Source organism: Montipora foliosa, chromosome 1 (genome assembly GCF_036669935.1).
Source record: "Montipora foliosa isolate CH-2021 chromosome 1, ASM3666993v2, whole genome shotgun sequence".
NCBI classification, from domain to species: Eukaryota; Metazoa; Cnidaria; class Anthozoa; order Scleractinia; family Acroporidae; genus Montipora; species Montipora foliosa.
In genome coordinates, this window is record NC_090869.1 from 8,830,336 (window position 1) to 8,857,835 (window position 27,500).

General features: G+C 39.7%; 3 protein-coding genes across 6 annotated transcripts in view; all 3 read right to left on the bottom strand.

The window, feature by feature from the left end:
• LOC137974724 (cytochrome P450 10-like) overlaps positions 1 to 8,369 on the bottom strand; it is a 12,806-nt gene extending 4,437 nt beyond the window's left edge. Inside the window, exons 1-5 of the mRNA XM_068821673.1 lie at positions 7,892 to 8,369; positions 6,716 to 6,906; positions 3,371 to 3,747; positions 2,706 to 2,872; positions 1,930 to 2,008 (exon numbers count right to left, since the gene is read on the bottom strand). Coding sequence (XP_068677774.1) covers positions 1,930 to 2,008; positions 2,706 to 2,872; positions 3,371 to 3,747; positions 6,716 to 6,906; positions 7,892 to 8,334 — 1,257 coding nt within the window. The 5' untranslated portion in view covers positions 8,335 to 8,369. The remainder of the gene's footprint in view (positions 1 to 1,929; positions 2,009 to 2,705; positions 2,873 to 3,370; positions 3,748 to 6,715; positions 6,907 to 7,891) is intronic.
• A 5,111-nt stretch (positions 8,370 to 13,480) lies between these two features.
• LOC137974138 (Golgi-associated plant pathogenesis-related protein 1-like) lies at positions 13,481 to 25,482 on the bottom strand. Of its 4 annotated transcripts, XR_011117401.1 has the most exons (9): positions 25,100 to 25,464; positions 22,171 to 22,348; positions 20,221 to 20,352; positions 19,759 to 19,797; positions 19,194 to 19,428; positions 17,683 to 17,770; positions 15,691 to 15,857; positions 14,077 to 15,150; positions 13,501 to 13,834 (listed from the first exon to the last, which is right to left on the bottom strand). XR_011117401.1 is itself a non-coding variant. In XM_068821123.1 (8 exons), the coding sequence occupies exons 2-7, from the start codon at positions 22,301 to 22,303 to the stop codon at positions 15,699 to 15,701; spliced, it is 786 nt and encodes a 261-aa protein (XP_068677224.1). In that variant the 5' UTR covers positions 22,304 to 22,348; positions 25,100 to 25,151; the 3' UTR covers positions 13,482 to 15,150; positions 15,691 to 15,698. The 4 variants fall into 4 exon arrangements, 3 of the variants coding, with proteins under 3 accessions (XP_068677293.1, XP_068677224.1, XP_068677181.1); XM_068821123.1 differs by having other exon boundaries at positions 13,482 to 15,150; positions 25,100 to 25,151; XM_068821080.1 differs by lacking the exon at positions 25,100 to 25,464 and adding an exon at positions 23,104 to 23,203 and having other exon boundaries at positions 13,495 to 15,150.
• A 722-nt stretch (positions 25,483 to 26,204) lies between these two features.
• On the bottom strand, positions 26,205 to 26,702 carry LOC138009246 (uncharacterized). The gene has a single exon (XM_068856425.1). It carries the CDS (start codon positions 26,700 to 26,702, stop codon positions 26,205 to 26,207), a length of 498 nt encoding a protein of 165 aa, XP_068712526.1.
• Positions 26,703 to 27,500: the final 798 nt, after the last annotated feature.

The window sequence follows — 27,500 nt, forward strand, 5'->3', positions numbered from 1 at the left end:
GCTTCGACACGACCTTATTCCACGGATTTCGCCTCAAAGAGACTGATGTAATGTTTCCCACGGTACTTTTGCAACAGCAACAGTAATCACTTTTTAGCAGCGTGAGAAAATTCCCGTGCGGTGTAAGACATAGTTCAAACCTCGTCGTTTTATTATTTTTGTGATTTATATATTTCTGAGGTAGAAAAAATCAAACAGCACTGAAACTAGTTTTAGATTTTGAATGTCCCTCCAAATTCTGGGGCTTCCGAATTACTTACCGACTTCCTGTCGGACTACCATTGCTACGCAATCGGCCAATCAAAAATATAGTTCAAATCGATTATCCCAGAGTCTCTCCGGGCGCTCACCCGCTGGCCAAGAAGCCCGAGGACTCTGGGTACGAGATTGAGACACGTTTGGCAACCGAAGTGAACATCTCAGGACAGTAGTGTCTCCTAGATTTTTAAACTAATCATCTCTAATGTAGAAAAGATACTTAATATAAATAGCAATATAAAAGTAATTGTGTAAAGACAAGTTGAAAGAGATAACAGGTCACTTCCGATTGTCGTCCGCGTTGCAAAAACGCGTGTGCTTAAACTCCCTAGTTGACGCTACCGTGAAGGCGTTGATCGAGGGTCGCTCGTACAATCAAATAGTATTGATGCAATTCGCTTTGTTAGGGTTAGCGTTAACCTTCAAAAACACAGTCTACAGTACCCACGGTAGGGAAGAAAGCTAGATTGCGAGCAGACTCCCTTCATTTATCAGTCGAGTCACCCGCTTTTCTGAAGCAGTCGTCAGTTTGTCAAGCAAACGAATAAAAAACCGAGGGAGGCCTGGGAAGAGGACAGAAAGAAGGGATTGCACCAAGGATTGCACCCTTTACTGTAACCGACGCGTTCAGAATTTCCCGTTGCACCAGCAACGGTAAATTCGGATTGGTCCGTTGACAATGCACTGCTGTTAAAATTTTTTTGAAAAGTTAATTACTTCTTGTCAGATTGTGTTTCGATTATAACCACGATACGGCTTTTAGACACAAGAGCAGAAACTTGCAGTCGAAGCTTTACTATCGGGCAAGTAAGTTAAGGCTGTGCTACCAAATGGTTTCCGGCAAGACTTTTATTTATGAGAGCTTTGTCTACGGGTGACCAAAATCAAACGCCATCCGATCGTGGAAATCGTTCCTCCTTGCAGCATCACCGAAGACTAGATTCGGTCGAAAGATTATCTATGAGTAGTTGCCTTCGAGAAGAATGGGAGTTTGTTAAAGGAAGTGGTTTCAAACAAGTGTTGAGTCATTTTTGCTGAACAAGCTCTGTCTTCTGAGTCCTCCGTTCTAAACAAGAATTTGTCCTTGATAGCTGTGGACGAACATCACACCGTCGAAACTTGCCAAAACACTCCAACATTCAATTTAACATTTATTCTGCAAATCTGGCAAAAAGCTGAGGCCTCTCTCTGCTTAGCTTTTCTGCTGGTCTTTTTACCGGGTTTCTTTGGAGTGTCGGTCATTCAATTTAAAGTAAGTACAATAGTTTTTCCGCGGTTTCTTTTCCGGATAGTTGATTAAATTCGACATGCACATAAATATTCCCACTCCCGTTACTGTAGTTATTTTGGGTGTTTATTTATTTACATTAGCAATAAAAAAGGCGGAACCATCTGTCATATCACTTTCAATAATTAGATTAGCAGATTTGGTCATTCTGAACGCGTCGGTTTAACAGTAAAGGGTGAAGTCCCTTCTTTCTCTCCTCTTCCTTAGCCTCCCTCGGTCTTTTTATTCGTTTGCGTGACAAAACGCGACTGCCTCAGAAAAGCGGGTCGCCCGACTGATTTAAGAAGGGACTTCTCGCAGTCTAGGAAGAAGCATAGAACGTTAAGACGGGAATAATCAATAATCAATCAAGCTAGCCCTGTCGGCTAATCAAAGTGACTTACTTTGGGTGGTATGCGATAGCCCTGGATAACGATCTCTTCCGGGAGAAAACGAGCATTTTCAAAAACAATGGGATAAATCCTAGAGAAAAAAAGCGGGAACATAGACGAGATTTAACGTACAGCAATACAATTTCAAAACAAAACTTAAAATTTATTCGATGGTTTAACATATAATACGCGCGGATATTTTTCGAGTTGCGTAGTATTTTTCCGAGCCCCGAGTTTTATTTGGTTAGAGTGTTTTTGAAAAATTCATCATCTGTCCTTCTGGGCGTTTGTGAACCAAGGTTTTTTTGGTGTGTTTGAGGCAACAGGAAGCGCCCCGATAGGGTGATACCACACCGTATATGAGGGTGTGGCTACGCCCAAACCGAGGGTGCAACCACCACGCCAACTTCGCTGGGGGAAAACAGCATAAAAACCAACCTCTAATACAAAAACATCCCATAACAGTTTAAAAAGCTCGAAAAGACAAAAGAAAATAAAGAAGGTGAGTTCACAACTCTATTTCGTTCATTGATTGATAACCTTTCGCTTCTTTGCTCCTTTGTCGTGAAACTAACTCAAAAAACAAAAAAAGTTAAAATTGTCTACAACAGTGTTGTCGCAGACGTGACGCTTTGACATTCACGTCTCGCTCGAAACGCGAACTTGAGCCGCCTACGTTATAATTGGCCATAATCATAGTGGCTTGATTTAACGATCAAGCACTATAATAAATATCTCGCAAACTTTATAACAGACCACAGGTTTCGGTCCAGTTCAATTTACGTTACCTTAGAGTCTCTTTGATACACGCTCGCAAGAATGGCATTTTCTGCAATGCGGCAGGTGTTGCACGTTCCCCTGGTTTCAGAACTGAGCTCACTTCATCGTGAAGTTGTTTTTGTACGTCTGGATTTCTTGCAATCAAGTACAAAGTCCACAAAGTAGTGAAAGATGTCTGTAAACAATTCAGTATAAAACAAAAATTAAAGCCTTGTGGCCTTTTGAGTCAATGTCAAGTGTTTTGAAAATCCTCTGGTTTGTGCGACCATATTTTAAGGGTTTTGGAAGGAAGAAAGAAAGGCAGGAAGGAACTTCATTTAAGGGTCTAGTCGTTCTAGCGCTGGAGCACTAATTGGGGACATTGTAGACTGAAATTAACAATCAACGCAAATCAAGTCAAATGTTGGTTTTTGAGGGGAGGGGAAAACCGGAGCACCCGGAGAAAAAACCATTTAGTTTTATTGTGTAATTTGTAAAAGTACTGGGACATGCCGTTGCCAGTAACCCAAGTTGATTTAATTTGAGGTAAGATTTTAGTTTACAACTGACTTTCATGTCTTAATATCTTTATACTTATATTTATTGAAATCATTAACATCTCTCCTCCTTCACTATCAGTACCCTAGATCCAAAAACATCTATTTAACTTGGAGTTACGCTTACCAGCACATACCGTTTCAATTGCAGGGAAAAGAACTTCAAGCAAGTTCGTTGTTATTTCTTTGAAACTGATGTCTTCTCTGCTGATTAGAAAGGTGAGGAACTCAGCAGCGTCATCATCCTGAATGTCTCCTTTATCAAGTCTCCCTTGTATTTCGCTCATCTTTTTCTCAATGCACCTGTCGCCAAAACTGTAGATGACATCCATGTGATCATAGAAATCCTGGACAGACTTCAACCTGTAGAACTTATCGATCCATGAAGGAACTAGGAAAAGCTTCAAAAACAATGAGAATATCTTTTGAGCTGATTCCAAGAACTTGGCAGCTTCAACTGATGGAGACTTGCTGAAGGAACCAAATCGAGTCTCAAAAAGGACAGTTCCGATTGCTGAAATATCACAACAAATTAAGATCTCGTGAGAATTTAAGAGATTTGTTGGGTTGCCCAGACCTGAAATGGGCTGTCCTGTTTGGAAGGTTAGTAACCATGGCAAGCTATGGGATTTTGTTACATTTATCCTGGGCTTAATATCGGCCACCAAGTTACCATGTTGCCTTGTGGAAAAATGACACCGTTGGTTTTTAATGTTCACAAACGTTGTTGAATGATGTCATAAATTTCCTTGTTACCAGACTACCAGCTACATATTTATGGTCTTTTCCTCTACCTTTTTTGCAACACCCATGAATTAACAAACTTTGTGCATTCATGACTTTTTTAGATTAGTGTTCATGCATGAAGCAGTTATTCAGTTCCCTTGTCAGTGCTAAGGAAGTACCTTGTTCAGCAGTTGCAGTTTTGTGTTGAGCTAAATAACATCCACCCCCCCCCCCCCTCCCCATGGATGAGGTTACCGCAAACTTAACCCCTCAGAAAAAGAAGATCAAAATGTCAAGACCATACCCCTCACAAAAATAGGCAAAGTTTTCGTCTTCCCCTCAAAATTAAGGGTTGATTTTTGCTATACCCCTAGAAAAAATCACAAGATCAAAAGTCCATGACTGGCTCACTACTACTCAGAAGCTGCGCTATCCATGAGAGGGGGGTGATGATGTTAAATGGAATGGCCCCTGGTTGATGCTGCGTTTACTCCAAGCTAAAAAGAATGCTACAACAAGTTGCAAAATTGTTGCTCAAAACACTTTCATTAAAAAACACCTTTTCTAGCTTCCAATACCTGCCGTATCTAGAATTTAAACCTTTCCCACTTCCCCTCCCCTCTCCCCCTTTCAATGTTGACTGGTTAATTTTTTTGTCTTCAATTTGCTAGCAACACTGATAAGGGGGGAGGGCGGCTGCAGTGTGAGAGATAATAATAGGTAAGTTAATAACGCCCCAAGAAGGTGAGGTGTCTCCACTATGTTTGCAACTTGTTTTAGCAAAACTGACCCCGAGGTCAACTCTAACCACATGCACCAACAACTGGACTGGTAATAGGATAACTTTATGACTTACATAAAGAAGGCAGTCATTATAATTGAACAGATCTATATATCTACAAAATAAATACTCCTGGATAATGCGCTTATGTCGGGAAATGCTGCTTTTTTAGATGCACACTCCTTTTTGAAACCCAACACAATGTATAACTCCTTTAAGTGTAAGCCTTTGCTAACTACATGTATTTCCAACAATAGGGTTAGGAAATTAAGATTTGCTGGTTATCCTTACTCAAGGAGCAGTATTTGGAGGACACTTTACGAATCACGTTAATTGTCTGTATTCCGAGGCACGAATGACGTTGAAGTTCGGTAGAAGAGCAAGAGGAAACTTTGCTTATTTAAATCCCTGTGCATCTAATTTAAGGGGTATTTCTGGACATAACTGAAATAATGGCTCAATTCAATAGAGATCTTTTCAATTCTTGTCAACCTTCTGATGATTTGTTATTAAATTTTTATTAATACTTTTGGTTCTTTCTTTTAACAACCCCATATTTGAGAATCTACCACTGATCACGCTGTTTAGTGTTATGTTAATCAATGAGGTGTCTTTAATTTTTCATTCGCTGGACTGAGGAATACGGGAAAAGAGACGTCTGCCTTGGGTTGCAACTCACTGTGATCCAATCACCCTCCACAACCTTGGACGGCACTCTTCCAATCACATGCCCCATGATACGTTTGCTTACTGTGACTTGAGCCTGGTGTGCCCGGCACATTCCTTTGTAAACAGTGATTGTGTGTGTAATCATGTGAGGATTTGGTCGCTAAGTAACCGCCACACATGTTCAACACATTGAGTTTCCACCCATGGCAGGGGTCTCTTTTCCCGTATTTGTCAGGCCAGTAAATGCAAAAGAAAAGCGTCCTCTGCTAGCAGGAAAGCACTTCTCCATCAGTGGCAATATAGTTACAACTGTATGTGACCTTACTGATCACTTAGCTTAAATTTTATTATACAAAGAAAGTAAATTTGATTTGCTTCCTCCCAGCATAAAAATGTGTAAAAGGGATTATTCTAAATTTAAAAAAAATCAAACAGTCTAGAATTTGAAGTCTTTTTACTTCCAAATCTGATTTATCTGGAATGATACATGTAGATAACCACATTCCTGTGAAACTTTACCTAAAGGCACTAAAATTTCATTCTAAGCCACAGTCAGATAACCAAGCTATAAAGGTGTCCATTAATGTTTAAAATAAAAATAATAATTATGTCATTGAAACTTGATAGTATTATTTAATTCATAAAAATTGACCCACCTATTCAAAAATTAGTAAAAGACATCATTATAATAATAAAAAAACATTTCTTGAGATTTTTCATACAGGTAAAAGAGTTTGGAATGGTGTTGATGGTGGTACTAGTGGTGGTGGTGGTGGTGGCGGCAGCGGTGGTAGTAGTAGTAGTAGTTAGTAGTAGCAGTACTCTTGATTGTTTTCTGTGGTTCTGGGTTCAGCTCCTGCAAAGCAGAAGGCTTTTCGTTTGCCTTTTTTCATTTGAGGTTTCTTGTTATGCTTGAATAAATATTGTATTTTAGGGAAAAAGGATTTGAGCGCTAGTGAGAGCAGCTTCCTTCAACCAATGAAATACCTGGTTTGATTCTTGAAACAGAGAAAATAATATTAGGTAGGTTAAGTTTGTAAGCTTACTATCATCATCATCATCATCATCATCATCATCATCATCATCATCATCATCATCATCATCATCATCATTATCATTATCATGATTATTATTATTATTATTACTATTATTATTATTGTTATTAACATCAATTTTTCTTCAACTGTCCATCAATCCCTGACTAATAATCAACTTACAATTTTATACTAGTGGACAATTCCTTAATTTAATGACTGCATGTAACTTACTTAAAACTGACAGGTTGTATAGAACTAGGCCAACTTACACTCCAAAGACCACTTGAATAGTTCATCTTGCAAACTTCGAATGATTCCATCAGCATCACGAATTGTTTTTATTTGAGACAGCAAATCAGCCACAACATCATTCAATGGATTGGCATATCCATCAATAACTTTTGGTCTCAACATTTTCATGTTCAAGATGCGACGAATCCTGTACCACTCTTCACCATTCCTACATAAAAAGAATAAATTACATGAAGGAAGACAATGGCACCTAATAGTAAGGCTTTTCAAAACCTTACATCGGCATACAAAAATAAATTGGCCAAATTATGTAATTTGTATCGTAGGAAATCATTAAGATTGCGACTATATATATCATCATCACCATCATTTTAATTTTTAAAAACTGGGTAGCCTGTGTACAGCCGCGTACTCTCACTATCTTTTTTTTTAAGAGAGCGGAAGGCTGTATGCAACGGGATAGGAATTGTGCCCACCCCCGCCATGAGTTGCAGTAGATGCCGCAAGTCATGGTAGAAGCATTGAAAAAGGAGCCTTCGGGTTGGCTTCGACTGTGGTCTCCCACTTGTTGTTGTTGTTGTTGTTTTGTTGTTGTGTCTGGTCTTGGAAGGCTGTACCGAGGCTAAAAAATGGGTCTTACACTTCAAATTTTTGGTGATTCTTTCTCGTAGCTATTCTTCATTCCTTTAATAAGGCACTGGTCATTATTAATCAGGAGGGGGGGGGGGGGAGGGGGGAGCATTAAAGTAAGAGGGGGGGTCAGCAAAAATCAAGCATGCCATATTTTTCATTGCACCAGCTCCCCCCTCCTCCCCATAAATAATGACTAGTCCCTAATTAGTATCACCCAACTAGTGGACTAATGCAAATCCTGCATTTTGATTGGCTACGCTAGTAGAGGACTATTAGTAATAGTCCTCGAGTAGCGAAAAGCATGACGCTTTCTCTCGTTTTATTCCCAAATAAATATTTCTTTAACTTGCATTTGCTAACTTTATGATTGCCTTTTTTCTATCCGGCTAGTTGGGTGATACTAAAACAATTAGGCCCTTCGCCCTCAAGGGCCACGGGTCAATAGCCCATTTGGCTTCGCCTCATGGGCCCTTCCGGGCTACAGGTCTAATTGTTAATTAGCACTAGTTCTATTTAAAATAAATCAGTAGATTAATACACCACCAGATAACAGGACTTACAAAGTACTAATGCCAAGCACACGGTTTCTTTCCTGCTTGTACTTTTCCCATAATGGAAAGGGTGGTTCTCGCTGAGGCCATTTGCCTTCGTTCCGAAACAAATACTCCACATCGTCTGGATTAGAAATGGCCACCGTCTCACGATCAAAGATTTTCTCGCGATAGATTTCTCCATATTGCTGAATTCGCTGTTGCTGCATTTCATGCATTCGCTGATAACCCCTAACACCATCGCCGAGGTCACGAGTGTAGTCAAGAAGCGTTCCAATAATTGGCAACCCTTTTGGACCTGGGATTTCGTCGAACGATTTCGCTTGTATAGCTTCCGCGGCTTGTGTGTGTGCCGAAGAGAAAACAATCTGTTTCCGAAATTTCAAAGGCTCTTTACCTTTATAAACTATCTGAAAGGCTCGAAATGGTCGGACTGCAAATCTGAAAGCCATTTTAATAGGAACAGCCTACGCAGCAAATTTAAAAACACGTAAGACGTAAATCCCAGGGGGAGGTAGTGAGGTATGGCATTTGAGTTAAGGGGTTTCGACAAAACACTGACCCCCGGTCAACTGACCCCCTTACTGACCCCCTGCTGACCCCCTATAAAATCAATGGGAAAATGAATACTGCTTACTTAAGCCCCAACAACCCTTTTTAAACAGCATTGTTCAACAGTATTTAAGTCTAAGCACCCATTTTAAAAAGGTTAGCTTACATGAAGTAATCGGCCATCACAACAATAATCTAAAACTAACCTTTTTAAAATGGGTGCTTAGACTTAAATTCTGTTGAACCATGCCGTTTAAAAAGGGTTGTTGATGCTTAAGTAAGCAGTATTCATTTTCCCATTGATTTTATAGTGGGTCAGTAGGGGGGTCAGTAAGGGGGTCAGTTGACCTGGGGTCAGTGTTTTGTCGAAACCCTGAGTTAAGCAAAAAAAAAACCCTTTGGATGAAATAAAGAGTACTTATAAGTTAGAATGGATTCCCGTTTCAATGACAATTTTCAGGGTTTTCCAGGAGAATTATTTTGTTAAAATAAATTGGTTAGCTCTTTCCATTCCCCTTGGACATTTAACCGACCAATGACGAGCACGTATTTCTTGTCAACGATGTTTTGTCTCGGTTCTTAGTCAAGCCCAGATATTTTTTTACTCTTGGGTAAGACGCGGTGCTAAGGATTCAGCTTTTGTACTATCATAATCATTCTTAGCATTACGGCCCAATAATGAGATTGTTCGGGGTTTAAAAGAGCCAGCTCATGGATGAATTGGATTAGTCAATAGAATTAGCAAGGGCTCTTTACGTCTATCTCGTGGTACTTAGTTGTACGCATGCATGCGCCATGCGATTTTTCCGTGGTGCCGTTCCCTGAGTTATTCGCTCAGGGAGTACAACGTATTTTTTTTCTTCTTCTTCTTTTGTTTTTTCCATGGTAGAGGTTAGATCATCAAGTAAATATATTGTATTGGATTGCATTGCGCTGTGCTGTTGTTTTGAAGGGAAATCATTAATAAGTGAACTTGTTATTCAAAACGTATAACGGCAATTGTTTACAACTTAAATGTCTTTAATTTGTTACTAAATTCTCGCCTCAAGCAATGTTATTAATGAAGTTCAGTTTACTCAGTGTTACATGTATTAAAATATCTCCAGATACAGATGATATGGAAAAATGGAGTCTCTTTACCTTTTTTTTTTTTTTGTTCATCACAGTGAAGAGCCAACAACGATATTGTTTTGGAATGCTACGGTGATACCTTTACGGGGATTCAAGCTGTCAAATACAATACAATAAATACAATACATAGTTAATTAACCACTCCCCATGGGGGCTTTTCAGGGCCAATGAAAGACAATCAACGAAACGACAGAACACAACAACAACAACAACAACTGTTAAGAATCCCAACTGGCCGGAGGCAAGTCAGTTGGCTTTTTACAAGTGCAACCGAGAAGATGAACCAGTGACAACCAGGATCAAATTCAACGAGTTGTCAGAACGGGTCTTGATCCCGAGAACTCCAGATCCCAAGGCAAGCGTCCTAGCCTCTGCAGTTTGTAGCGTGGCACCATGAATTTATTACAAGGTATTGTGCGCCTTCACGGTCACGCAACAAGAGAATAAATTTTAATTAACAGTTCAATGGAAAAAGTCAAAATCATAAACCACCTCTCCCATTCTCAGGCCTTTGCGGTACATCGTTTCTGAATTTTTTTCCGAAGCGTTTCGGGCAACTTGTAGGATTTTGTATGGAGACGCCATGTCCACCAATATGAAAGAGCTTACTTAAAATACATTTGTCTGAAGACATATCCTAATGTACTTTAGTCGAAATGCTGGAAGTGCTAAGATTCAAAGGGATAGACATCTGTATCCTATTCACCTTTTACCTGGGCTCTTTGGCCCTTGTAGATCAATTCTTATCTTATGACCGAAAACAAAAACAAAAAGAAAAGCAAAACAAGACAAAAAAAACAAACAAACAAACAGGGTCTAGGGCGTAATGATGGGTGGAAAACTGGATCCGACTACATCACGTGGTCGCGCATTTTGATCTCCAACGAACTGAACATTGAACTCTTGTCCGTCGATTTAAAGTTGTCTTATTTGCGTAGGGTTCTGTACAGGTCATACTGACTATTTAAGCAATAGAGAACGTTTTCCTTGTTTCCATAGCCTCATCTTAACACGAGGGGGAGTTGGCAGAATTGGAGACAAACAAACCCGAGACGCAGTCGACGATCCCGGGGAGTCAATTTTTGCTGAGGGAGGAAAACCTGAGTACCTGGAAAAAAAACCCTCGGAGTCAGGTTGAGATTGACTGAAACTCAGCCCAAATATGATCCCCGGTCGCAGAGGTGGAAGGCACGGATAATAAATATAACCACTAAGCCATCCTGACTTCCCAAATTCCTGTAGGTGTGGGGTTAGTGTTTTGCCTTTTTATTCTGCGACATCACTCACCGTGTAAGGCATCCGTGAAGTTAAGTAAGAGGCAAGACAGTGAGTCTTATATGAAGTCATTACATGCTCCTCGTTTCAAAAATGGGAAGATTGGGAAAAGAGAAAAATACGATAATGGGGCGTACTGTGCTCTGAAAGTACCTGTTCAAACCACGTCCGTTCCACAGCAAAGCATTCATAAAATGTTCCACATCGCACGGACTTTCTTATTGTCCCTGGCTATCGATTATTGCACGCTTGTGCGCGGCATTCAAGTAAATAAGGTATTTATAAGCCTCCTTGCCGTGGAGACTTAAGGCCTGCCCAACCCCTCCTGCTCACGTTTCCAAAATTAAGTGTCAGCTATTGTTTCCTGTCAAAAATACAATTACGAATGCAGTACTAGGATAGATTAAACAAGATTGCCGTTACCGATCTGCAGTAATATATGCTTGATTTTATCCCGATGCGCGTCTTTTTGAAACTCCGAACTAGCTTATTGGAAGAATTCTCGATCGATTTCACTTTACGTCACGGCCGCTATGTTGGTGTCTCCAAACAAAAAACTACAGCCATGTTCGTGCCCCGACCCAATCTTCCGAGAATTATACTCTATAACTATGCAAACGCTTTCTTTTGTTTCCGTAGAAAATTATGGCTGTTTTTCACGTGAGTGCAACTTTAACGATAGGCACTTCTTTGCGCCATTAGGGAGTGTCTTTACGATAACTGAGGTAAGTGCTAATGATTATGTACAACTTGCTTTCAATGTAAAACGTTAGTAACATTTGAGTCCCCTGAAACGATTTGGAAATGTATTTGATGTTGTAGAATTCTTTAAGGACCTTGATAAAATCTATCAACTTAACAAGTTGCATTAATTGCGGGAGCAAGAAAGTAAAGCAATTTTAAGTGCATTACTTTCCGTGGCATATATGAGAAGCATTATGTGTGCTGATCGCTCAACACAAAAAATTAAACGAACAAATTGAGTTCATTTACGAGCATTTTGGACTTTATTCACATGAGCAAGCCTACTCATTATTCTTCAATTGAAAGCATTCATTGTTTTTAGTAATCTGATTCTTCCAGCGTTAATTAGAATTTTAATTTGTGCTCTTTAGCTTTGCCCAATCTGCTAACTTGTGCTGTTTAGTAGTATCAGTGCACAGTTGGTGAAGCTTTAAAACACAGAAGTTCGCTCCATTGCACGGCGTTTCTAAAACGAGGGTAAGGGTGAGACCAAGGGTGAGGGTGAGGGTAAGGATACGAATACAAAAACTCCTAAATATGCATAAAAGCTAACCTTAGCCCTAATTAGGCCTAACCAAAAGTTTAAGGCTAGCTTTTATGCATGTTTAGGATACTTTCTGTATTCGTATCCTTACCCTTACCCTCACCCTTGGTCTTACCCTTACCCTCGTTTTTCGTTCTAGGTTGAATGAAACGGGTCAGTGAGCTTGAATTGACTTTTGTCCACTTCCGCCACCAAAGGTCATTAGGGCATGACCTCAAAATTACTAAAAGATGAAAACAGAAAAGGAAAAGGAAACACCAAAATGACAACCCAGTTTTTTTATTTCTTAAACTAGTTGTTTGAAAGACAAAGGCTATCACTCCCAAAAGGTTGAAATCAGGTAGACGAAAAGGTGCGATAATATAAGAACACTCACAAACACATGACGCTTAATTATAAAAAAAAATTGATCGTAGCCAGTAAAAAAGACTGTTGAATGCTTCGATGGGTTGGGTCGGCCCAATTCGTCAACCCGACATTCGTTAACAATAAGTATAAAACATAAAGTAAGTTACGAATACGAAAAACCATCAGTTAATATGGCGCTGAGCTGGCCAGGTAATTTTGTAGGTGTTTGCATTCCTTCAAACGTTGTGAAGGTGTTGAGATGGATTCTAACGCCTTTCAGACACTGAAATTACATCGAAGGAAAAAAATGGAAAATTATAATATGTTCTGAAGGAGTTTCCAAACTCGCAAAAAAGTGTTAAATTTAGTTATGGCAATAGAAACAATTAGGCATGTAAAAAGGCACATTTGATGAGGGCCAGACTGGTGCTAGCTCCCCACGCAGACTCTCTAAGGAATTCGTCACTCGTTTCTCCCCCACGAGCGTCTGCTGAAACGAGCCGGAATTTAGGTAGACCAATCACAGTGGACTTTCCATCTCTGAAAGTGCCACACTGTGGCTGGACTTCTCTCCCACACTGTGGTTGGACCTCTCTCCCACACGGTGGTTGGACTTCTCTCCCACACTGTGGTTGGACGTCTCGGCCCACACTGTGGTTGGACCGATTGGCATGTTTCGCGGGGCACTTAGTGAAGGTTTGGTTTTCGCAAGTTCCTGTGCTGTTTTGAATAAATGCCAGTTTTGCGGAGGAAAGTTTTGTTTTTTCCGACTCCGGAAAAGATTTACAGTTGAGGGAAATCATTTTACAGATTTGCGACGTTTGTGTAAATGGTACCGACGAAAGCCCCACGTACCCTGCCATTCGAATAAAGTTCTGCCTAGTTTGCTACGAGGTACGCAGAAGCTAATAAATTCAAGTTGAAGTATGTAATTTATTCAAAACAGTATTTCTCGTTCTTAAAGCATGACTCGCGAATTAAGTATTGATCAATTGTGAATTTTACGGTTAGATTAAGTACATTTTTCACGATATCGTGTCAAGAAAATAGCGCTCGTTGCAGTGATTAGCTATAGGTCTAAGCACTCTTTAACATTTTCGCTTTCAATTTACGGTTTGGTTAACTACACTTTTCACGAGATTGTGTGAAGAAAATAGCACTCGCTTACTGATTAAGCCTAAGCGTTCGTTTCAGTGATTAGGCCTAAACCCTCTTTAACATTTTAGCTTTCAATTTATGGTTTGGCCAACTACACTTTGCACGAGATCGTGTGAAGAAAATAGCACTCGTTTATTGATTAAGCCTAAGCGCTCGTTTCAGTGATTCTGCAGTTGCTCCGACAATTAAACAATCTCGACCTTTCAAAAACAATCACCTAAAGCCGTTCTTTCTGTTTCGGCTTAAGTTTAAGGTTTCCTTGTCCTCTACCCAAAAGAATCTCTTCAAGAATACTCTCGAAATCAATGTTTATTCCGCAAAATCATCCAAAATCACAACAGAGAGTACGAACATATGCAGTGATAGAAAAGCCCGTATTTCGGGCTCGCTGGCACTGAGCATGCTCGAAATTGAACTTTACCAGATCTCTCTTCTGTATGACCGTGGGAGATCTGGGTACGAGATTACAACTTCTCCTTATTATCGAATGTAAAATGTGATTACTAACCACACCAAGGTCAATTGACCAGTTTTATTTAGACCAAAAAACCTTGCATTACATATATGATAAAGCAACGGGAAATATTACAAGTCAACGGAATTTCCATTTTTGCATGGTTTATTTCCAACCATCTGACGCCACACGATAAAAGGGCCAATTTAATGTCCAAAAACGCTGTCCATACATGCAACGGCTTAAGGAGGCTCGAAAGCCAGGATTTCAACACTTAGAAGACTCTCTGTTTAGATCGAATAACGCCACAACACTTTATCGCGTAACAGAAATGTTATGGTACCATCTGAGACACGGATTATTTCCAAACAAGATGTGATCATTATTGTTATGTAATAAGTCACCTTGGCAGCGGGAAAGCCCAGCAAAAACACCCTATATTTGGATTTAGTTGCTCATATCTCAAAACAGAATTCGGTAACCCCCTTTTCTATTGCTGAAAAGTGATTAGAAGGCCACGCCAAAAATGTCGGCAAAGTTTTCAAAAATTCTGTCCAGAAGATTCAGAGCTACCTTAACACAATGACAAAATTAAGGTGGCTCTGAATCCATTGGACAGAATTTTTTTAAACTTTGCAGAAAGTTTTATCAAGATATGCCCTTCTAATTACTTTTCAGAAATAAAAAAATGGGGGTCACCGAAGTCATTTTTGAGATATAAGCAATTAAAGACAAAATAAAGGGTGTTTTTACAGGGCTTGCCCGTTGCCACGGTGACGTATTACGTCACAATAATGACTGTATCTTGTTCAGCAATACTTCGTGTTTCATTTGGTAACAAAATATTGCCAATTCATAATACAACGTTGTGGTGCCGAACCTTCTAATAAGAGCGGCGTCACTTGGAAGCGTTGAAACTGGCTCGAGCCTCCTTAAAACACAATTCCTTTAATACTTGTTCTTCATGAAGTCAACTAACAGGACATTAAGAAACCAATAAAGATCAAAGCAGAGCTCTGTATTTGTGCAAAGAGTTGTGAAGGCATCTCTCTTGAAGATAGCCTGCAAACGACAAAAAGAAACTGTTAAAAGTTCATCGATTAACTAAATAGTATACCAGAGTGGTCAAGAGAAACTTTTTCTGGACCGTACTTTCCCTTTAAATTTTTCATTAAGTTCTTAAATACTATAATAGTTTTTCCATGTGTATATTTTTAATCTCTTAACCAATTTTAGATTGTCTGTAAGTATTTTGAAGATTTTTTTTCCCTCAAGGGTAGGTACAGGTTTATTAGTGCTCCTGCACTATGATGAATTACACTCCTTATTTCCAGGTACACCTCCCAGTCCTACTATATTATGAAATTACTAACGTCTTGCCTAAGCACGGAGTTTGATACTAAATTATATGTGGAAATGACACCAATGTAGCCTTCTGATATAAGTATCACACTTAGAAGAATGAATGACTGATAAAGAACCATTCTGGACCAGAAAACTGCGAGTCGTGCTCGTAACTAACGGATAACAGCCAACTCGTTCCCAGGGCTTTTCTTGGCGGTGGAAAGCCCTGACAACCAGGTTAGGATAACAGCCTCTTACCTTCTTTATTACTTCAAAGCCAAATTGCTATTTCCCACTTGCTCTTTAAACTGACCATAATAATTTCCTGGTGGCGTGTAGCGTGCTACTACATAAGTCTTTGTCCAGAAGCCTCTCTTTATCGAGGCAATTCCAACGCCAAGCTTCTTTGTTGACTTCCAGACCACCTATCGATGGACATGCACATGTGAACTCAACTGTGATGAGATAAGGCTGCGTAAAAAAAGGTTTGCTATCGGTGATCTACGACGGCGTGGTCGACGAAAATGTTACCTCAAAATATAAATTTTCACTATCGTATGTCTTTCCGGTTATTCAATCTCGTTCAAGTCGTACAATGTAGGTGAAGTATCATAAGGAGTAAAAATTGAGAATGAAACATTTTCATTTGTACGCTTTCGTTGTCGCACAAAATCTCAAATTTTGTGAATTCACGTATTTCTTGCGCAGATTGCAGCAACAATACTTGTTAAAATGGGAACCGGACGTGCAGCGTTCTTGATGACGACTGCATCGTATATAATAGATATTAAAGTCCTTAAGACGGAGTTTCACACGAGATGTTTTTGAGCCACGGACGCCAACTGGAAATGAACATTTGCATGCCAGGATATCTCGGTCTCTAATTGACAGAGAAAAGATGCTTCTTAGCAATATAAATGTGGTAGTGTTGAGACGAGTTAAAAAACGAAACATCTCAGACGCTTCTGCTTGCCGTCCGTTCCTCAAAAACGTCGCTTGCGTAAGCTCCTTGAAAAAGAACTTTGTTCTAAAATAAGGCATCAAAATGTGGAAAAGGTGACCAGTTACATGAAAAGGAAAGAATGTATATTTTTGAACATTGTGGAGCCATGCTTTGAACTGAACAATTAAAATAAATCTGACATAATTTTCGTTCATATTTGCAACCGCGAAAGGGTAACAATTTTGCCAATGCAACTCTCGCTCCAGGCCGTTGATGGTCATAGAGGGCCATCAAAGAGGAATTCGAGGTTGGTTGCAATTGTCAGTCAGGATGGTTATGCATGCATTAGCCCAATTGATTCGCATTTTAAAATTCGGCCACACATCTTTTCGCCTCAGCTTGCCTTTTGCTTTGCTAAAGTTATCATACACAAGAACAACCAAGTAAGAATGGAAGCAGGGCCAAGATTTTTTAATAAGTCCTTTACAAACACCTCGGAAGAACACCAAATCTTTTCATACATTTTCCGGTTAGAAGTGCCAGGATCCGGAGCATTTACTTTGTGTGCTTGGTCCCGTTGCTAATTAAATTGTTCACAGTTAATTAGAGCGGTTTTCAATTGAGTGTCGAAAGTAATTAGCGAATTGCTTTGGTTTTGCATTTACTTCGCTCAGTGATTGGTTCAAAGTTCTCGTGCCATTTTTTTAACCAATCAGAAGTGAAACCGAAACCAATTGTGGCTCGCGCGTGCACATGTTCCCGCGCTTTGTGTCGGCTCCGTGTAATTACTTCGAGTTTTGATTGGCCAAAGTAATTACTTTGGTTTTAGTTTTACGACACTCATTTGAAAACCGCTCTAAACCGTGATGATCAGTCTGACCATAGTTAATAGAGGGGAATGGTTATGAACCCCGACAAATTTCTTTGTTGTAGGTTTTTGTTCTCTTTTTTGGCCTTGACCGTGCACAAAACACAATAGTTGTTTACTCCGTACTGAGGAACTAACCAATAGAAACGTGTTGGTTACGTAATTCATACATAGTGTATGAGCGCAAAACAAAAGATTGTGCACGGTCGTGGACTTTCCAACCTAAATCTTGGCATCTTTATTTGCTTCTTTGATGTTTGCCGAGCTTCCAAACCATTCCCCTCTTTTAACTATGGTCTGACCAAAACTGGCGCTCCTTGTCGTTTTACCACTTATAATTAAAGCCAACATTAGCAAAAACCACAATGGGAGAAACTAAAAAGAAAAAACTGACTTTTTATTTTGAGTCTCCTTCAGAAATAACCAAGGTCCCACTTACCTGAGTAAAATGCCCTATTTGGCCACCAGTGACATCAGAAAGGGAATTTGGAGGATGCTCGAATGGGTAAATCGACACCTCGCTATACCTGAAATTTTCAACTTCCTATAGTAAATAAAGTTATCTAAATTTGACTATCATGATGATGTTAATCAGTTTTCACGTAATTTAAAAAATTGAGTTTGTAAATTTGCACCGAAAACAAAGAGCTTTCAATTCTTCAATTAGACGAAACTACAGCACCAGGTTTTGCATTTATTTTTGTCTTTGTTTAGCACAGTTTATATTAACAAACTTTATTAGGTTAGTCTAGTCATAGTTAATCTAGGGACTGGTTATAAAACCCTGGGAACTTCAAAAGCCGGAACAATACAGTCGCAATTAAATGTTGAACCGACCGTGACCTTGCACAATCTTTTGCTTTTGGTTCGCAAGTTAATTTCGAATAAATTAGTCGAAGCTTTTGATTGGTTATCCTGCCGATAAAAACATGTTTTTGTCGGGTTTTGTGCAGGGTCAAGGCCAAAAAAGCGAACAAAAACATGAAACAAAGAAACTTGTCGACTTTCATAACCAGCCTACATCTATTAACTGTGGTCTAGTAAGGGCGCCGTGATAAGCGAAATGAACTTTCTTTCGGCATTCCATTTGACTCTACTTTAGGGCTGTCGTTTGAGCTGATGGAGGCTGTAGTTGACAAGAAAGAAAAAACGATCTTATTAGTTAACTATTTTACTGAGTGCTGTTCTAACCGGCAAGAAGTGTCCATTCTTCCGGCCGTTTTACACCAGAGAGAAATACTTCATCGAGACGAAATATGCACCTGTCATTTTATTCGTTTAGCGGCGTAAAGACAATACGGCAAACTTTTTGGTGAGGCTAATTGTCGACAAGATTCTGTAGTCCGTTCTCGTCCAAGTTGCTTCTCTCTTTCCATTTTCCATGTCTCTCGTTGCGTAAGTCAAGATTTGCACTGCAACCAGTCTAGGTATTTCACTTTGTTACCGATCGCTTTCGGTTTGCGACGCTAGTGTGTTTTGTTTAGGTTTTTAAGGCCGTCATTGCCCATACGTAATGCGAGATGAGAACACTGGTCTGTGTGTTACCAGAACAGTATGTGAGACGTATAATCCGTCTGGGACGAACATGGGCGAACATTTTTAGTGCGTCTGTTAAATACGTATAGTATAAGAACAAGCACGAGAAAAGGACAAAGTCTTGACGAATTCTCCGCCTTGGTTCGTCTTGGAATACACCGGTACTAAACCCGATGGTTCGTCTCGTCTCATGATGTGTCTTGAGTCCGCATTTACAATCGACAAACAGTACAGAAGAAAAACAAATTTTTCGCAAGTTCATCCCAGTCGAATTATATGTCTCTAGCATAAAAACGGCCAATATTTGGACCCAGGCTATTTTCCAAGGGACATGGTATTGGCAGTTCTTCGCAGATCTGGTATCTGCCAGAATAAGAGCTTGATGTATATATGTTACAAGAAGTACATAATCACCAGGCCTCCAGAGCGTCCTTGCATGTTGAGTGATTTCCACTGCTTGTGGCTTCATAATACAGATTTTCACCGGCTTTACGAACACTCCAAGGCGCATGCTCCATCTTGTCCTCATTTGCAAGGTGAATGGCCCAGTCCCTAGCTTTTTTGGCCAGCGTCTCATTCCATGATAGTGGTCCGGCTCCATGCAAGATGCGCTTAGCGTTATGAGCCCCGAGGCATTCCCGGATATTGACTGTGAGATCAGAAGAAAAAAAAAAGCATTATACTTTTATTTCCGTTAATTATTGCACTGAGAGAGATGAATTTCTTATAAAATATTATTGCTTTGGCCGTTTTCAATAACAATTATGCTGGAGATTGGATCGATTATTACGGACAAGCTGACAAGCAGAAAAAAAAAAGATATTAAGAGCGACTACTTATTAATGAAGTTGAGATTTTCTCGCGGGAAAATGAAAGAGAAAGTAGGCTTCCTGGTGACAGTGCCTCTTTCTTTGCCTTTTATTTCAACTACGGATTAGTGACACAGACAGTTATTTCTTTTAAAAGTCTTGATAACAACCTTCAAGTAGTCTTGGTTTCGGAGGTGCTGTAGGACGCACTGAAAAAGCAAAAAACGGGAAGGAAACTTCAATGATGCATGACAATAGGTTAATTAGTCAAGTTTGCCGCCTTTCCATTCGATATTGGTCACCTCACCAAACTGAATAGTGTTCAAATAAGTGCGACAACTGAGTTGCCAACATCCATTTTCCTTTGCCTTACTACGCCTCCTGATTGGCTAAAACTTCTCTTAACATTGTCAGTCACAGGACTGTCATACAATAAATTTAAACGAAAACCTACTCCGATTGGCGAGTATTTGTGCTCTTTGCCCCAGCTGACTGTATTAGCTCAAATTATCCGCAATCCTTGATTTATTTGGTGTGGGCGTTAGTGATTGCTCCAATCATAGTTTTTATATCACTACTGAAAATTACTCTTAAACCCCTCCTATGTGAAACAGAGCAAACGACAAGATAACCTTCGCAGAGTCCGCAAGAGGCTGGACACGTCTTTTGCATAAAGGAAGCGTAGATGCTAGTTCGTTCACAGAATTTCAAGTCTTTCCAAATTCCACAGCTTGACATTTTGTCACCCCCTCCCTCGGGACACACTATAAGATAAAGATAAATTATATGGCATCAGGAATTCGCCAAGTATTAACTTCAGTCAGTTCGAGTTGGCATTACTTTACAGGGCACTTGTTGTTGTAATTAAGGACGGTGCCTACTTTTGTTATTGCGCATACGTTGTGCGCATCTCGAGATACTCGGGTTTCCTATCGGTGATCCATACTAATACAGTGATATTTTTGCGCGATTTAAAACTTTCCGGATAAAGTAGATCTTAGTAAGTACTTTTGGTATCCAAAAATAAAATTGGGGGTAGCCATGCATTTTTGAGAGATAATTAAGCTTCAATTTGAGAAAAACGCCATACATTGTATTTTAAAGCTTTTTATTATCTTTGAAAAATGCGTGGTTATCCCCAATTTTCTTTTTGGATTTCAATAACAATTGTTAAGATCTACATTCCCTCTGCATAACCATAAACCGGGACAAAAATACCTTTGAATCACTAGGCACCGTCCTTAATCTTTGACAAGGTGAGACACTTGAACGCATGAATCTCGAGTAGTATTTAGATTTCATTTTGCATACCTTGGACTTCATCTCAGTCAGTTTAATATTCCATGAAATAGCAATGTTTCTCGTGACGTCACCCATTGTTATTAATATGCCAGCCAGAACCTAATTGGCTTTTGTTCCGTGGTTGGCAAATGTGAACATCAAAGGAAATGTGACGCCAATGTTTGTAAACAAGAAATATCGCTACATGAAAGTTTGAACAAATTTTTTGGAGAAAAGGTTGTTTGCCGGAGCGGTTAACGTTTACGCCTTGACTTCATGCCGCTAGGGTTTTCCAGCTGTCTACAAGAGACAATTGCGTATCAAATTGCCCAGATAGAGCGATTTTCAATCGAGTGTCGTAAAACCAAAACCAAAGTAATTACTTTGGCCAATCAAAAAGGACGGAGATAATCCAGTAAACCTATCAAAAGTCGAAGTAATTACACGTAGCCGACACAAAATGCGGGAAAACTGTGCACTCGCGAGCCACGATTGGTTTGGGTTTCACTTCTGATTGGTTGAAAAGGTGCCGCGAGAATTTTGAACCAATCACTAAGTGAAGTAATCATAAACCAAAGTAATTATCTGATTACTTTCGACACTCAATTGAAAACCACTCTAAATGCGACGCGGATCACTTCTACCTTTCGTCTATAACCTGCACTTCAAATTTACATTTCTTTCATTCATCAGGCCTTTCACAGGAATACGCATGCGCCAAGCAAATGACCTGCTCCCAACTGAGTGACTTCATAGCTCAGTTGGTAGAGCATTGCACCCGCATCAAAGGGGTCATGCGTTCGAATCTCGTTGAAGCCGCAGCCTGAATTTTTCAGGTGTCTATAAGTCTATAAGAGACAATTGCATAAATTGTCCAGATACGTGCGATGATCAATTCTACATTTCGTCTTTTACCCGTACTTCAAATATACATTTCTTTCATTGACTTCTTGTTTCAAATCGACTCCAAATTTCTTTTCCCAAAAAATTAGTTGCGCCTTTTCGTGTGTTTGTAATTGCTTTCAATTCTCATCTACTGTAAACTTTCTTCCACATAAGAATTGACAAAGATCTGACAACATCGCCTTCCTTACTGAAGGGAACAATGAAGCAATTTTTTACTCATGCAAAACTGACACCACCACAGAAATTTTACGAGTAAGGAAGCATCTTTAGCCATCGGAGATTTTCACGTCCTGTAATACTTACAAGGAAAACTAGCAAAACTAGAAGCTATCAAAGTTTACCGAAAACTTATAAAATAATTATTCTTTGAAATGATGGCTCATATTAACACTTACTGCCTCTTTTAGCCATGGCCCAGTAATCTGCGGGTGGCTCCGCAGGAGGAGCAATAGATTTGCTAACACGCCCTCCATAGACACTTGCGAACATCAGCACCACTAACATGACCTTCATTGTATTCGATGCCATCTGCAAAAAATTGTCTCAACTTGTGGGCCTCTTCTTACTCGAACCCTAGAGAGAAATTTTAAATAGTTGGAGACGCTCTCGCATTGTCAGAAAACGCAGAGATAGAGAGAGAGAGAGAGAGAGAGAGAGAGAGAGAGAGAGAGAGAGAGGGATTGGTGGGACTATATCTCAATTGCTTAATTAAAGTTGCTTTTTGTGTTTGTCTTCCTCTGTGATTAAACAACTGTAAGATAAAACTTCCTCGATACTCACAGGTAAAACTGAGCAGTAACGTTTTTGAAACTTCAAAAGCTATCTTTCTTCAGCCTCTCTTTCTCTCTCGCTTTTTCTAGAATTTTTATGGACGTAACTATCTCCAATGAGAGACGATTTCATACGAAAAAAGGCTAACCTCCCGCTCGGAGGAAGGCTTCAAACTCAAATAGCAACTCAGCTGAATGATAATCGTCTGCAATATATAATTATTTTGCCGGAATATTGACTTTCGTGGTTTCGCTCCCTTACCGCAAAGAAACACGATTATGAAATACTTACTAACTTTTAAGTTTATTTAATGTTCTTTTCCTCGTGTTCACATTAAAAAAAAAAACCAATATAATTATGAATAATCAAAGTCACGATTTGTTTTAAATAGACAAAAGTTCAGGAAGAAATTTGCTTTAATTTTCCGAACTTTTAAAGATCCTTCCCTGATAATCTATCCAATTCATCTCTGAATTGTTCATATTTTAGTTCACTCAATCTTCATCATATGAATCCAGAAAACATAGGACTATGTTATCTTGTTAAATTTATCTTACCATATGTCCTTGTGAACGTTTGAATGTGTCCTCTAGCAGCATGTCGTAGTGATGTGGGATATAGGTCAATTGAAGCCTTAAGTGCTACTGTGGTTCTTTATTGACTCCGAGCTTTCGCCGATCTATGGCATCATCAGGGAGATGATGCCGTAAATCGGCGAAAGCTCGGAGTCATAATATCATATTAAATTGAAGAGCTGAGGTCGAAAAACAAAACTCTCAAAGTGGAGACTATTTTACAGCTAATGACATAAAGAAGAGCGTCGTAACTTTAGGCAAAAACAAAATTACTTAAAATATTTTTTTCGAGATTCTTTTTAGAGCTTTGAATTATAGTCAACCCAGGTCACGCGTGAACAGTATCTTGAACATGTCATCGAAGTCTTCCAATCAATGCGCTACTTTCACTGACGTAACGAAAATCACATCGGAAAATCGCAGATCGGATTGAAATTTTCAAAAACAGAATTGATTTTTCGGAGATCTCCTTTAAACTCTTTCGCCATGGTCTTGTGTTTATTAGGAAAACAGGACCAGACACGTAGCTTCAGTGATATGATTTCGTTTAGTTGCGACAATATCTAAATATTCTTTTCAAGTGGGTGGACTATGCAAAAGGAATTGCTAACCAGTTTCTGCTGAGCACTGTGGACATCTTTTCATTTTTGTGCCTTCTGAGTTGCTTAACGAGAAGAAGGTAAGTGGAAGTAAACATATTCTTTGTTGAAATCCTTTGTTGTTTGCAGTTAATACCTGTTTGCAATGATGAGGACTCATTGAGTTTCAATGAATTTTAAGATGTAATTATGATTTGTTCTTTAGTACGGATCCTAAAATAGATATATAATAATAATAATAATAATAATAATAATAGTAGTAGTAGATACTCTATACGATGTGATCGTGACTTTTGTTTGCAAAATTCGACAAAAAAGGTACTTACTGACAACTCAAGTTATCAAAACATAATTCTAAAAAGATAGTTCTTTTCTGTAAGTTGAGAAGTCGTTTATTAACTCCTATTGAAGGCTCGTGTGCTTATATATAATGTTTGTTAACCGAGTTATGAACAACAGCTGCTACTCTAGATGCATCTGATTTTTATGCTTTGAAACGTCATCGGTATAATTTATACCTTATTCCCAAGGAAAAATTAAGGCTATCTATCAAATGGCTGTCGCATTTATTGTCATGTGCCAAGTCTCCAAGTTCGGAATCACAGGATACCCAATCTTTGCGGTCCAGGCCCATCAACTAGCAAAGCGCGCTGGTAGGTTTGAGTTTCTTCACGTGATTTTGTCCAGTTTTTCTTTTCTATTATTGTTTTGTCCTAGACGCTGCATGAACTTTCATCGATTCATGTTGGGTTTGAAAACAAAAGGCAAAATTGAACGACGTTAAGGGTCGACGGAGCCCACAAATATCAGTTGAAAGTGGCATCCATCGACAAACGTTGTTTGCTTCTTTCAATTTATTTTATCATTATTACTTGACCTTCACATATCATTCAACAAATCTGATTGCATTTCAAAGTGCCTGAATGAGTTTTTTTACCATCGATAATATTTCTTTTTTTCTTAGTTTTCTTTTCTGAATCAGTATTGGCCATGTCATTATTTATATTGCGTGTCATCGCTGCTCATAAACAAAACAAACCGTTGTTAAGTTCGTTTTTGAGAGTCTATTCTATCTATCCCTATTTTCGTTATGACATTCAAGAGGGAACAAGAGTACTTGTTATTTTAAAAAAAATTGTCGGAATTGCTCCCCAAAGAACAATTTGTAGGAAAGTATCGAGGCAAGGATTCCGTACACTGTTGAAGAAATTCATCGATAATATTGCAAATCAAAATTTTAGGTCATATAACATGGCAAAAAAGAGCGTGATTTTAAGCGTTGACAGTCTCAATGACTGTCAGCCATCTTTATCAAGCTAATTATAATAATTTCGGGTGAATGTCATGGAAATTATATTCCCCGGAGGGAAGTTACTTACCTGACAGGGCGATGTAGTTCTTCGACCTTCTCAGAGACTGACACAAGCAATACCTGTGCAGAGCGTGGCCACTCGAAGTCTGGGTAATATAACTCAAAAGTTCAAGGTGACCTGCGGCTTCCTCTTAGAGAGTCGTGCTACGAGTGGATATAATGACCTCACATCCAGTAAGCACGAATGGGATAATTGTTTTAGAATATACGTCACGACGAGGTTTTTCGTGGTTAGTCTTACGAAGCTCGTTTCATCCTGACCAAGGGACTCACTCATCAGAGACCTTTCTGTTTGCCAAACTCGCTGGGCATCACGCCCAAAGGGACGTATACAAAACATGGACCCCAGTTCGTGGACCACCACTGTGGACCTGGTCCATGGACCCCTTCATGGACCCGGTCCATGGACTACCCCTGAGGACCACCCCTCCTTTTGTATAGTTTCAAGCAGAAAAAGCTTTGGACGAGAAAGAGAAGTCATCTTGGCACTTATCTGGACAATTTAAGCAAGAATAATTATTATTGTCTCTTTTAGAGACATAAAAAATTCAGGAGGCTTCAACGGGATTCCAAACCATGACCTCTGCGATGCCGGTGCGACGCTCTACCAACTGATCATGAACTATGAAGCCACTCAGTTGGGAGCAAGTCATGTTTTGCATACGTCGTCCTCTTAGGGCCTTAGCATGCCTTCTTAACATGGCTTGTCTTATGCCACGCTGATTGAGCATCGGACTACTGTGCGTGAGATCGCGGCATCAAAAGGTCCATGAAGGGATCCATGGACCGGGTCCACAGAAGTTGTCCATGGACCTGGTGTCCATGTTTTGTATACGTCGCGCCCAATCTCGTACCCAGAGTCCTCGGGCTTCTTGGTCAGCGAATGAGCGCCCGGAAAGACTCTGGGATAATGGACTAAAACTATATTTTTGATTGGTCGCTTGCATAACAATGGCAGTCCTTTTATTTTTCGCAACGTAGTACAACCTTTCTCATCACCCCGTCTTGCACTCCTTCGCGAAAGAAATGATTGCAATTGCAATAGCTTCCTGGTTGTCTTCATTAATTACGATGGGTTCCTCGAGAGGTTTTCCTACATCTGTGAGTAACCTTCAAAGCCAGATTGCTTCCTGTGCGACCGTACTTAGGGCTACATACTCAGCTTCTGGTGTCGAGAGCACAACGGTGGCCTGTTTCTTTCTCAGCCAGCTCACTGCTCCCTTAGCCAATAAAAACACGTTTCCTGAAGTGGAGTGGCGGTCATCCACATCACCCGCCCAACCAGCAGCTGAGTAACCAATCAGGCTTCCATCAGCACACGTCTTGTAACTCAGGCCAAGATATACAGTTCCTTTCAGATATCTGAGAATCCGTTTTGTTGCAGTTAAGTGACCTTGAGTGGGATTTGCATAGAACTTCGACACAACTCCCACTGCTTGTGCGATGTCCGGACGAGTTGTGATTGCAGCATAAAGTAGGCTCCCAACGGTGCACTGGTACGAGATCGTATCGACTGGTCTGCTAACACCATCTTCCTTTTGCAGCTTGACGTTCAAATCAACAGGAGTGGACACCGATTTCGCTTCTGTTTGCCAAACTGTCTTGAGCATCTTTCCTTGTAGCCTACCGGCGTTGTAAAAACATTAGTGACATTCTAGTTAGAGCTGAATTGCCGGAACCTACTAACACCGATCAATCTGGGTCTCCATCCGGCTCGTATCGGTGCAATAAAACTAGTTGCACCGCCTGTCCTTTTATTGAGGATGGCCGTGATCAATATACTTTTTATAGTACTGGACAAACCTTTTAAATCAAATCACATTTTACTTGTGAAACCCCTAATGTAATTTACATGATTCAGTGCACTAAATGTAATCTTCAGTACATCGGAGAGACCAAACGTCGTCTTAAAGACCGCTTTAATGAACATAGGCGACCTATTATAAACCCCTTTTGTAGTTACACCTTCACTGCGGTTTCACGACACTTCCTGACCAGTGGTCACGCGGAGGATCACATGATCCTTATACCGCTCGAACAACTGCACACTAGTCGTGACTCCATCACAAAAGCTCGTGAGGCATTCCTCATACACAGAGGAAAAACACTGGAGCCTGCAGGCCTTAACAGAAGAGATGAAATGTAATTTAGTTTAGCTACCTTTTCATTTTCTTTTGTTTTTTTCATCTTGTTATCATGTATTATAGTCTCTTTTTTATGCATTTCCGTTTTTATAACACATCACGTAGCCTTTTTATGTCATTTCCGGTAAATATAAAGATCTTGTTACTAGCATTTATCCATTCAATAAACCTGAAGAAGGCTGGTGTTGGCCAGCCGAAATATTGCAACAACGCCTATGTTCACGTTGTCTTGACCAACCTTTGCAGGATATTTTCTATCTTTCC